Source organism: Hemitrygon akajei, chromosome 15 (genome assembly GCF_048418815.1).
Source record: "Hemitrygon akajei chromosome 15, sHemAka1.3, whole genome shotgun sequence".
Classification (NCBI taxonomy): Eukaryota; Metazoa; Chordata; class Chondrichthyes; order Myliobatiformes; family Dasyatidae; genus Hemitrygon; species Hemitrygon akajei.
Genome location: NC_133138.1, coordinates 6,627,112 through 6,639,997, shown reverse-complemented (window position 1 = coordinate 6,639,997; position 12,886 = coordinate 6,627,112). Strand labels below are relative to the sequence as shown.

Sequence of the window (12,886 nt, the reverse complement as noted above, 5' to 3'; positions counted from 1 at the left end):
TATTGTTGTAGTGAGTGAAGTTACCCACACTGGTTCAAGAGCCCGATGGATGTAGGGTAACCTGGTGGTTTGGGTCCTGGCCAGTCCATGAACCCATTAACACTTCCACTTTGTTCCTTTTTAAAGCATTATTTTGCAGTTTATAATAACGTTATGTCTTTGCGCTGTACAGCGGCCGCAAAACAGATCTCGTGAGATAAATCAGTGATAATCTGACTCATTCCTAGAGAACAACTGAATGCCCATAATGAAAGCCCTTGCCAAAAATATTTGCTGCTTTCTCATTTTTGTGTTTCTTTCTCTCTGACTAAACTTCCGCAAGAACAATTCTTCACTCCGTGGCTGAACATCGCAGCACTGAGCTGTTCCACACTGTGGCTTCACTTTCTGCGACTCTACGGATTATTATTGGCTTGTTATTGTCTGTACGATTTGTTCCTTCTTTTTGGCACAGTGGATGTTTGTGGTGTGTGTGTTTTTTGTGAACTCTACTCTGATCCTTTGTTTTGTGGCAAGGAGATGAATCTCAAGGTTGCAAGTAGCATACATGCTTTGGTAATAAATGTACTTTGAATGTTGGCATTTATATATGGATTTGGTAAGGCCAGATTTCCATCACTCAAACTGTTGTATTGGACAGTAAACTGAAAGAGAACACAGTGAAATAACGTTAGTTTCATACACAACACATTTATTTAGTTTATATTAGGTTAACAGTGTTTGTGCTGTGTTTAACATCTTGGCTGGTTTGCACTGCAGAAACCAGTTGTGTTCAGTACAATTGCATTCAGTACTGTATGTTAGTTGTGGGGAAGCAGGGGTTATCAGAGTTGTACTAGGGGCACACTCTAGCCCTCTGTGAAACCTTCACCTGTCGCATGTGCTTACGGCTTCCGATTGTTAGATAGCCGACCAAGGATGGTCTCAGAGTTCCACGGATTCTGGGAGAGGAGGCCCTGTCCATCCTCGGGGCAGGCGGTTGAAACAGCGCCTGTTGGCGAACCGCGGAGTCTCGACGACGATGGGCTCCATTGGCATCAGCATGGTCTCCGGGCCGTTCACCTCAGACAGCCTCCTGTAGGCGCCCGGACCACCAAACGGTGTGGCAGCTCTGGGGAAGGGGGAAGGAACACAAATCGTGACTGTTTAGACATCAGTTGCCGTTTCTGCAGCACAGGAACAGACCCTTCAGTCCACAATGCTTGTACTAACCCACGATGCCAGTTTAAACTAACCCCATCTGCCTGTCCATATCCCTCCATTTTCTACACATTCAAATTCCTGTCTGTCTCCACCACAGCCCCCTGCAGTGTGTTCCAAGCACCCACCACTAAAAAAAATACCTCCTAGATCATAAACACAAGATTCTGCAGATGCTGGAAATCCAGAGCAACACACACAAAATGTTGGAGGAACTCAGCAGGTCAGGCTGCATCTATGGAAATCGGTCCGAGACCCTTCAACAGTTCCCCCTAAATGAACTGTTCTGAAGAAGGGTTACGGCCTGAAATGATGACCGTTTATTCCCTTCTAGATGCTGCCTGACCTGCTGAAATCATCCAGCACTTTGCGACTCTTCCCCCTCCCCCACCTTAATCCTAGTATTTGGCATTTCCACCCTACGGAAAAGACTCTACCTGCCCTATTTATTTATTTAGATACAGCATGGAACAAGCCTTTCCAGTGAGAACAACCCACCCACTTAACCCTAGCTTAGTCACAGGAAAATTCACAATGACCAATTAACCTACCAACCGGTAGGTCTTTAGACTGTGGGAGGAAGCTGGAGCACCCGGAGGGAACCCGTGCACACACAGAACGGGACGTATAAACTTTCTTTCCGAGGACATTGGTATTGGATCTCTGAGGCCCGGCCTGCGATAGTTATTACTCTTGCATGTTTGAGAACTGTGTATCAGGACAATTTACAATGACCAATTAACTTACTAATCAGTATACCTTTTGGATTGTGGGTGGAAACCGGAGCCCCCGGAGGAAATCCACAGGGTCACAGGGAGAACATACAGACGGCACCAGAAATGAACTCCGAACTCTGACGCCCTGAGCTTTAAGAGCACCATGCTTACTGCTACGCTTCCACAGCACCACAATTATGTCTCACGTGATCTTATATATTGCTCGCAGTTTGCCCTCACCTTCTGACGCTCTGGAGGACATCAGCCACGTTTTCCACCTTCCACCTTTTCATATGAAGAAAGACTGGATCGACTAGGCTTATACTCACTGGAATTTAGAAGATTGAGGGGGAATCTTATTGAAACGTATAAAATTCTAAAGGGATTGGACAGGCTAGATGCAGGAAGATTGTTTCCGATGTTGGGGAAGTCCAGAACGAGGGGTCACAGTTTAAGGATAAAGGGGAAGCCTTTTAGGACTGAGATGAGGAAAAACTTCTTCACACAGAGAGTGGTGAATCTGTGGAATTCTCTGCCACAGGAAACAGTTGAGGCCGGTTCATTGGCTATATTTAAGAGGAAGTTAGATATGGCCCTTGTGGCTAAAGGGATCGGGGGGTATGGAGAGAAAGCAGGTACAGGGTTCTGAGTTGGATGATCAGCTATGATCATACTGAATGGCGGTGCAGGCTCGAAGGGCTGAATGGCCTACTCCTGCACCTATTTTCTATGTTTCTAAGTGCCCCTTGTGTTATATATAAATGGTATGGATGTGAATATGGATTGTCTAAGTTTGAAGGCAACACAAATAATAACTAATACTGGAGGACATCCTTTTAAGACAGGGAGATGCAACCCCTTTTATGCAGTGGACCAATGCCATTAAGCGGGGTCCGTGGACCCCAGGTTGGAACCTCTGGTTAAGGTGATTTGAGAAAAGTATAGGGGGATGTCAGAGGTACGTTTTATTACACAAAGAGTGATGGGTGTGTGGATCAGCATACCGGAGGTGTTGATAGTTGCTGACACATAGAGTCATAGAACAGTACAACATCCATAAGACAAAGGAGCAGAAGTCGGCCATTCAGCCCATCGAGTCTGCTCTGCCATCTTATCATGAGCTGATCCATTCTCCCATTTAGTCCCACTCCCCCGCCTTCTCACCATAACCTTTGTTGCCCTGGCTACTCAGATACCTATCAATCTCTGGCTTAAGTACACCCAATGACTTGGCCTCCACTGCCACCTGTGCCAACAAATTCCATAGATTCACCACCCTCTGGCTAAAAGAATTTCTTTGCATCTCCGTTCTGAATGGGCGCCCTGCAATCCTTAAGTCATGTCCTCTCGTACTAGACTCCCCCACCATGGGAAACAACTTTGCCACATCCACTCTGTCCATGCCTTTCAACATTCAAAATGATTCTATGAGGTCCCCCTTCATTCTTCTAAACTCCAAGGAGTACAGTCCAAGAGTGGTCAAATGTTCCTCATATGTTAACCCTCTCATTCCCGGAATCATTCTAGTGAATCTTCTCTGAACCCTCTCCAATGTCAGCACATCCTTTCTTAAATAAGGAGCCCAAAACTGCACACAGTATTCCAAGTGAGGTCTGACCAGTGCCTTACAGAGCCTCAACATCACATCCCTGCTCCTATACTCTATTCCTCTAGAAATGAATGCCAACATTGCATTCGCCTTCTTCACCACCGACTCAACCTGGAGGTTAACCTTAAGGGTATCCTGCACGAGGACTCCCAAGTCCCGTTGCATCTCAGAACTTTGAATTCTCTCCCCATTTAAATAATAGTCTGCTCGTTTATTTGTCCAAACAGTTCCTTTGGCCCATCTAGACCATGCAAACTGCCTGCTCCTATCGACCTGCACCTGGACCAGATCCCTCCATACTTCTATCCATGTACTTATCCAAGTTTCTCTTAAATGTTGAAATCCAACCCCCTTCCACCTCTGGCAGCTCGTTCACACTCACACTATCCTCCGAGTGGTTTCCCCTTTTACCCTTAACCTCTAGTTCTAGCCTCACCCAACCTCAGTGGAAAAAAGCCTGCTTGCAATTATCCTATCTATGCCCCTCTATCAAACCCCTCCTCTTTGTCCTATACCCCAGGGAATAAAGTCCTAACCTATTCAGCCTTTCCCTATAACTCAGGTCCTCGAGTCCTGGCAACATCCTTGTAAATTTTCTCTGCACTCTTTCAACCTTATTGACATCTTCCCTGTTGGTAGGTGACCAGAACCACACACAGTACTCGAAATCAGGGTCACCAGCATCTTATACAGCTTCAACATAACATGAAGGTCATCGAAGAGACTCTTAAATAGGCATATGGATGATAGGAAAATGGAGAGACATTGATTGTGGAGTTGGTTAAAAGGTCTGCACTACATGGGTATATTTAAAGAGGAGATTGGCAGGTTCTTGATTAGTCAGGGTATCAAAGATAATGGGCAAAAGGCAGGAGAGTGGGTTTAAGAGGGAAAATGAATTTGCCATGATCGAATGGAAGAACAGACTTGATGGGCTGAATGGGCTAATTTTGATCTCCCTTCTCTGGCAACCCCTTGCCTCTTCTCACCTCTCTCTGGTTCCCCTCCTTCCCTTTCTCCCATGGTCCACTCTCCTCCCATATCACAGTCTTTCTTCATCAGCCCTTTACCTTTTCCACATCTCACCTCAGAGCTTCTCACTTAATGACCTCTCGTCCACCCACCTGGCTTCACCTATCACTTTCTAACTTGTACTCCTTCCATTCCGCCTCCTTATTCTGGTTTCTTCCCTCTTCCTTTGTCGTCCTGATGAAGGGTCTGGGCCCAAAACTTCAGCGGACTGTTCATTTCAATGGATGCTACCTGACCTGCTGAGATCCTCCAGCGTTTTGTGGCCATTGCTCTAACTCTGCTCCTATGTCTTGTTAAGAGACTGCATGGTCACTTTGAGTTGTAAACTCTCTTTCCTAGCACGGACCCGATGGTCAAGTGGCCTCACTCTTTACACCTTCATCTCCAGCCTTCCCTCCAGGTCAGCCACCGTTCTTGGAGCTACATCGTTGTTACTTCATGGCTGCAGGGTCTAAATCCCGGAACCTCACCACCAGCACCATGGCATCACCTTCCCCAGAAGGAGCACAGCAGTACAAGGTGGCGGCTCACCCCCACCTTCAAGGGGAAACAGGTGTGGCCAGTAAAGGTATACGAATAAAACAACCCAAGAGACACGCACAAAACGCTGGAGGAACTCAGCTGGCCAGGCTGCATCTGTGGAAAAGAGTAAATAGTCAACCTTGTGGGCCGAGACTCTTCATCAGAATGGAGAAAAAGGAAGATGAGAAGTCAGAGTAAGAAGGGGATGAGGAAGTACAAGGTGGTAGGTGATAGGTGAAACTGGGAGAGGGAAGAGGTAAAGAGCTGGGAAGTTGTTTCCCAGTGAAAGAGATACAGGACAGGAGATGCAGGGCCCAGAGAGTGGCTCAATTGTGGCTAAAGAGGTGGCCATGGACTAACATGTCAGCTTAGGGTCTTCTATGGTCAGTTTAGACTTTGTGTTACCTTCTCTTGAGGGCAGCGAGACCGCCCATAAAGGATTATTATTGGGTTAGCAATTTCTATATTTTTTATTTATATTTATTTTATTTATATTCTATTTTTTATTTATTTTATATATTATATTATATATATATATAATATATCTATATTATATATATATTATTTTATAATATTCTATATATTTTATTTATATTCTAAATATATATTTCTATATATATAGCAAATTCAAATATCTCTATTTCTGCACTCTGAGCCCAGTTTAGATCATATGTTCACTACGGTCCAAAGCAGTGAAATCACTCAGACCGGAATACACCAGTTAGGTCTCCAACGTGTACAGATGGAGCGTGTGGTTAATGAATTACCTCAGGATAAACCTGCGCACACAAGTTACTTGAACAGGCCACGGGATAGGTGATCTGGTAGTGTTGTGGCTGGGACTCCCTGGTTGTCCAGGACCCGAGGAGATGCACCCATCATGCCTTCAGTTCAGAATTGGCCTGCCCACAGGAGGCAGAGGGTGGTTGTAGATGAGAGTAAGCTACCTGGAGGTTGGTGACCAGAGATTTTGTTCTGGGGAAGGTCCTGGATAAGGAAGTGGATGTGATTGAACACCATCGGCCACTTCTCACACAAAGACAGCAGATATGCCCTCTGCACCCCATCTAGAGCTTCCATACCTTTCTTATAATGAGACCTTGTCCCTGGACCGTAGCCTGCTATACCCCTCCCATCCATGTATCTATCCAGACTTCTAGAATGTGGAACATAGAACAGTACATCACAGTACAGTTCAGGCCCTTCGGCCCACAATGTGGTGCCGACCTTTAAACTTACTCTAAGATCAATCTAACCCTTCCCTCCTGCCCAGCCCTCCATTTTCTCTCATCCATGTGCCCATACAAGAGTCTCTTAAATGTCCCTAATGTATTTGCCTCTAGCACTGCCCCCGGCCGTGTGTTCCACACACCCACCACACTGTGTAAAAAAAAACTACCTCTGGCATCTCTCCTATACAGTAAGTGTGAAGTGATTCACTTCGACAGCAGAGTTCAGGGTTAATGGCAGGATCTGCCTCTAACACAACCCTGTTCCCAACAGCCGCCACTCTTTGTGTAAAAAAAAACCCACCTCCGAGATACCCCCTATACTTTCTTCCATTTCCCTTAAAATTATGCCCCTCGTGTTGGTCATTTCCACCCTGGGAAAAAGTCTCTGGCTGTCCACTCGATCTATGCCTCCTATCATCATACACACCTCTATCAAGTCACCTCTCATCCTCCTTCACTCCAAAGAGAAAAGCCCTAGCTCACTCAATCTGTCTTCATAAGACATGCTCTCTAATCCAGGCAGCATCCTGGTCAATCTCCTCTGCACCCTCTCTAATCCAGGCAGCATCCTGGTCAATCTCCTCTGCACCCTCTCTAATCCAGGCAGCATCCTGGTGAATCTCCTCTGCACTCTCTCTAATCCAGGCAGCATCCTGGTGAATCTCCTCTGCACCCTCTCTAATCCAGGCAGCATCATGGTAAATCTCCTCTGCACACTCTCTAATCCAGGCAGCATCCTGGTAAATCTCCTCTGCACCCTCTCTATTCCAGGCAGCATCCTGGAAAATCTCCTCTGCACCCTCTCTAATCCAGGCAGCATCCTGGTAAATCTCGTCTGCACCCTCTCTAATCCAGACAGCATCCTGGTAAATCTCCACTGCACCCTCTCTAATCCAGGCAGTATCCTGGTCAATCTCCTCTGCACCCTCTCTAATCCAGGCAGCATCCTGGTAAATCTCCTCTGCACCCTCTCTATTCCAGGCAGCATCCTGGAAAATCTCCTCTGCACCCTCTCTAATCCAGGCAGCATCCTGGTAAATCTCGTCTGCACCCTCTCTAATCCAGGCAGCATCCTGGTGAATCTCCTCTGCACCCTCTCTAATCCAGGCAGCATCCTGGTGAATCTCCTCTGCACCCTCTCTAATCCAGGCAGCATCCTGGTGAATCTCCTCTGCACCCTCTCTAATCCAGGCAGCATCCTGGTAAATCTTCTCTGCACCCTCTCTAATCCAGGCAGCATCCTGGTAAATCTCCTCTGCACTCTCTCTAATCCAGGCAGCATCCTGGTGAATCTACTCTGCACCCTCCCTGATCCAGGCAGCATCCTGGTAAATCTCCTCTGCACCCTCTCTAATCCAGGCAGCATCCTGGTGAATCTCCTCTGCACCCTCTCTAATCCAGGCAGCATCCTGGTGAATCTCCTCTGCACCCTCTCTAATCCAGGCAGCATCCAGGTAAATCTCCTCTGCACCCTCTCGAAAGCTTCCACATCCTTCCTGTAATAAGCTGATGAGAACTGAACACAATGCTCCCAGTGTGGTCTAACCAGGGTTTTATAGAGCTACAGCATTACCTCACGGCTCTTGAACTCAATCCCAACTAATGAGGCAACCCCATGAACTGAGACACAATGGAAAATCTTGTGACAGTTCAAGTATTTTTCTATGGTTAGTGATTACCCTCCACCACCCTTCTGGGCAGAGGATACCAGAGATTCATCACCTCTGACAGAAGAAATTTCTACACCCTCAGTTTTAAATGACCGGCCTCTTATTTGGTAGCTCTGTCCCCTTGTTTGTTATTCTCCTACCAGTGGGTACAGCTCAACCTGTGACAAAACATATCGATGAAGGTAGAGCAGTGCATGTGGTGTAAATGGAGTTTAGTCAGATGTTTGACAAGGTTTGCCATTGTAGGCTCATTGAGAAAGTCGGGAGGCATGGGACCCAGGGAAACCCGGCTGCGAGGAGACAGAATTGGCTTGCCCACAGAGGGCAGAGGGAGGATTCTGCCTGGAAGTTAATGACCAGTGATTTTACACTGGGATCTGTTCTGGGACACGTGCTCTTTGTGATTTTTATCAATGACTTGGAAGTGGAAGGGTGGGTTAGTAAGTTTGCAGATGACATGATGGTCGGTGGTGTTGTGGACAGCGTAGAAGGTTGTCGTAGGTTACAACAGGACATTGACAGGATGCAGGGCTGTGCTGAGATGTGGCAGATGGAGCTCAATCTGGAAATGTGTGATGTGATTGACTTTGGAAGGTCAATTTTAAAGAAGGTGGCATCCATCATTAAGGACCCTTACCACCCAGGACATGCCCTCTTCTCATTGCTACCATTGGGGAGGAGGTACCAGAGCCTGAAGACACACACTCAATGTTTCAGGAACAACTTCTCCCCCTCTGCCATCAGATTTCTAAACGGTCCATGAACACTACCTCACTATTTCCTCTTATTGCACTATTTATTTTGTTATTTATAGTAATTTTACATCTTAACACTGCACTGCTGATGTAAAAACATGAATTTCACATCCTGTTGGATGGTGACAATAAACCTGATTCTGATTCTCTCTCCACAGATGCTGTCGACCCGCTGAGTATTTCCAGCATTGTCTGTTTTTATTTTAGACTTTCATCATCTGCAGAATTTTATTTGTTGCTGTAGTTTCTGGTCTAAAACTTGAACTCTTCCTAGATTTCCAATAAGTGTCTTTGCACTATACTGCTACCGCAAAACAATAAATTTCATATCATAGTGGTCAGTGATAATAAACCTGATTCTGATTCCTAAACGTTCACAGGGAGAGCGTACAATCTCCACACAGATAGCTGCGGGGGTCAGGATTGAACCTAGGTCTCTGGAGCAGGCCCTTACACCAGCAGGCCCAAGGACTGCTACACCACAGAAACAACTGGTGCAACACACAACACTCGAGAAACTCATAGAGTTCTGGTCACCTCATTATAGGAAGGATGTTGAGGCTTTGGAGAGGGTGCAGAAGAGGTTCACCAGAACGCAGCCTGGATTGTGTATAGTTCTGGTCACCCCATTATAGGAAGAATGACAAGTTTTGGAGGGGGTGCTGCCTGGTTTAGAGGGCATGTGCCATAACAAGATGTTGGACAGTATTGGGTTGTTTTCTCTGGAGCGGCTAAGGCCGAGGGGAGATCCAATAGGGGTTTATAAGATAATGAGAGGCATAGATAGAGTAGACAGACAATATCTTTTCCCAAGAGTTGAAATGTTTAATACCAGAGGGCATGCATTTAAGGTGAGAGGGGCAAGTTTTTTAATACACAGAGAGTGGTGTGTGCCAGGAATGTGCTGCCTGGGGTGGGGGTAGAGGCAGATACATGAGAGACTTTTAAGAGACATTTAGATAGGCAGATGAATGTGAGGAAAATGGAAGGAGATGGACATTGTGTAGACAGAAGAGATTGGTTTCGTTGGCCATTTGATGACTAATTTAGTTGGCTCAGCATGACATAGTGGGCTGAAGGGCCTGTTTCTGAGCTGTACTGTTCTATGTTCTAGGCCAGACAGCGTTGATGGATGGGAATAAACAACGGACATTTCACCAGGACTTTGCGCTCCATCCCGGAGTGGAAGCCAACCCTGTGAGTTTGGAATGGGGGAGGGAGGTGTGGGCTGATGTTGGGAGGGAGTACGTGAGGATCAAGAGCAGCTCGCCGAGATTTACCTGTTGAAGCACTTGTAGGCCTGGGCCTCGGCCTTTGCAGGGGCCTCTGGCAGTTGAGTCATCACAGTTTCCAGGATGTCTGCCTGCTCATCGAGTGCCTCAGCCCAGGGTGATCGGTAGGATCTGGGAATGGCCGTGACATTGAACTTCTCCGGCGGGATTTCCTTCAGGGGGCCAGAGTAACCTGGTCAGAGAGGAGAGAGCACAGTGAAACCTGATCCACACTCTCACTTCTTTCCCAGCCGCTGACCATAAGACATAGGAGCAGAATCAGGCCATTTGGCCCATCGATTCTGCTCCGCCATTCCATCATGGCTGATTTATTAACCCTCTCAACCCCATTCTCCAGCCTTTTTTTGTCTATGTTTTACCCCGTAACCTTTGACGCCCTGACTAGACAGGAACCTACCAACCTGCACTTTAAATATACCCAATGGCTTGGCCTTCACAGCCGTCCACAGAGCTGGCAAAAGAAATTGACTTTATTTAGAGATACAGTGCAGAACTGGCTGCCCCAGCAACCAAGCTATTTTTAACACTATTCTGATCACAGGACAATTTACAATGACCAATTAACCTCTAACAGGTACATCTTTGGACTGAGGGAAGAAACAAGAGAAAACCTCTTTTAACTGATCTCTGTTTCAAAGGGAATTCCTTCTATTCTAAGGCTGTGCCCTCTGGTCCTAGACTCCTTCACTGTTAGAAACGTCCTCTCCATGTTCTCTCTGTCCAGGCCTTTCAATATTCAAAAGGTTTCACTGCGATTCCTCTCTCATTCTTCTAAACTCCAGCGAGTACAGGCCCAAAACATCAGACACTCCTCATACATTAACCTTTTCATTCCCAGGGTCATTCTCATGAATCTCCTTTGGACCCTCAGAACGTCAGCACATTCTTTCCTAACTGTGGAGCCCAAAACCGCACACAATGCTCCACATCCACATCCCTTACACCATGCATACCAGCAGGCCCAAGGACAGACAATGTCCACATCCCTTCTTTCATTTATGGCACCAGACTCAAGGACAGCTTCTACCCCGCAGTCCCCAGACTCTTCCCCAGGCCTCTAATCAAGATCAGGATTAATATCAGAATCAGGTTTATTATCACATGAAATAAACATGAAATTATGACATGAAATTTGCTAACTTGGCAGCAGCAGTTCAATGCAATACATAATATAGAAATGAATAAAATAATAATAATAAATAAGTTAATCAATTACAGTATACATATATTGAATAGGTTAAAAATGTGCAAAAATCAGAAATACTGTATAGTTAAAAAAGTGAGGTAGTGTTGAAAGCTTCAATGTCCATTTAGGAATCGGATGGCAGAGGGGAAGAAGCTGTTCCTGAAACGCTGTGTGTGTGCCTTCAGGCTTCTGTACCTCCTACCTGATGGTAACAGTGAGAAAAGGGCGTGCCCTGGGTGCTGGAGGCCCTTAATAATGGACGCTGCCTTTCTGAGACACTGCTTCCTAAAGATGTCCTGGGTACTTTGTAGGCTAGTACCCAAGATGGAGCTGACTAGATTTACAACCCTCTGCAGCATCTCTCAGTGCTGTGCAGTAGCCCCTCCATACCGGACAGTGATGCAGCCTGTCAGAATGCTCTCCATGGTCCATCTGTAGAAGCTTTTGAGTATATTTGTTGACATGCATAAGTCTGGCATATGTCGTGAAATTTGTTGTCTTTGAGGCAGCTGTACAATGCAATACATGATAACAGAGAACTGTGAATTACTATATATGTATATATATAATAGTTAAAATAATTAAGTAGTGCAAAAATAAAAATAACAAGAACTATTAAGGTAGTGTTCATGGGTTCAATGTCCATTCAAAGTCTGATGGCTGAGGGGAAGAAGCTGTTCCTGAATCATTGAGTGAGTATCTTCAGGCTCCTGTACCTCCTCCCTGATGGTAGCAATGAGAAGAGGGCATGTCCTGGGTAATGGGGGTCATTAATGATGGATGCCACCCTTTTGAGGCATGGCTCCATGAAGATGTCCTGGAGACTACAGAGGCTACTGCCCATGACGGAGCTGACTACGTTTACAAGAATCTGCAGCTTATTTTGATCCAGCGCAGTAGCCCTTCCCTCTCCCACACAATGAATGCCAACTGATGAACTCACAATCTACCCCATCTTGCCGTTTGCCCCTTATTGTCTGCCTGCACTGCACTCTCTCGGGAACTTTATTCTGCATTCTGTTTTCCTTTATACTGCCTTCATGTCTTCATGTATGGAATGATCTGTCTGGATGGCATATTGAAAAAAATCTTTCACTGCATCTTGCTACAATAATATGACAATAATAAATCAATTGGAATTGGTAAATTTGTTTAATATTGTTACAGGGAAAAGCTTGTCTTGTATCCTGTTTTACAGAGATAAAATCATTACGCAGTGTATTGAGGTAGAACAAGGGAAAAACCTCTGACTTCTGATTAAGACCATAAGATAAAGTAGAAAATTTAGGCCATTTGGCCCATCGAGTCTGCTCTGCCATTTCCTGACTGACCCACTTTCCTCTCAGCCCCAATCTTCTGCCTTCTCTCAGTATCCCTTTATGCCCGGACTAATCAAGAATCCATCAACCTTTGCCTTGAATACACCCAATGACTTGCTGGGTTATGGACCACAGTTTATAATGGACTCTAGATCATATGGGTTGTGTGTGGGGGGGCTGATGCTTTCTGCTGGGAAAAGTGGGGGGAGGGTTTCTGTTTTGCTGCTGCTGGTGCATGGGAGGAAGGAGGAGGGCTTTGAGGTTCTAAAGTTTTCTGCCATTCATTCTTTGGAGTTTTTCTTCCGTTTCAAGGATGTCTGCGGAGAGCAAGAATTTCGGGCTGTATACTGTGT

General features: G+C 45.9%; 1 protein-coding gene across 1 annotated transcript in view; it reads right to left on the bottom strand.

Moving 5' to 3' along the window:
- Window positions 1-670: 670 nt before the first annotated feature.
- LOC140739131 (myozenin-2-like) overlaps window positions 671-12,886 on the bottom strand; it is a 50,561-nt gene continuing 38,345 nt past the window's right edge. The window contains exons 5-6 of the mRNA XM_073067104.1: window positions 10,017-10,200; window positions 671-1,111 (exon numbers count right to left, since the gene is read on the bottom strand). Coding sequence (XP_072923205.1) covers window positions 925-1,111; window positions 10,017-10,200 — 371 coding nt within the window. The 3' untranslated portion in view covers window positions 671-924. The remainder of the gene's footprint in view (window positions 1,112-10,016; window positions 10,201-12,886) is intronic.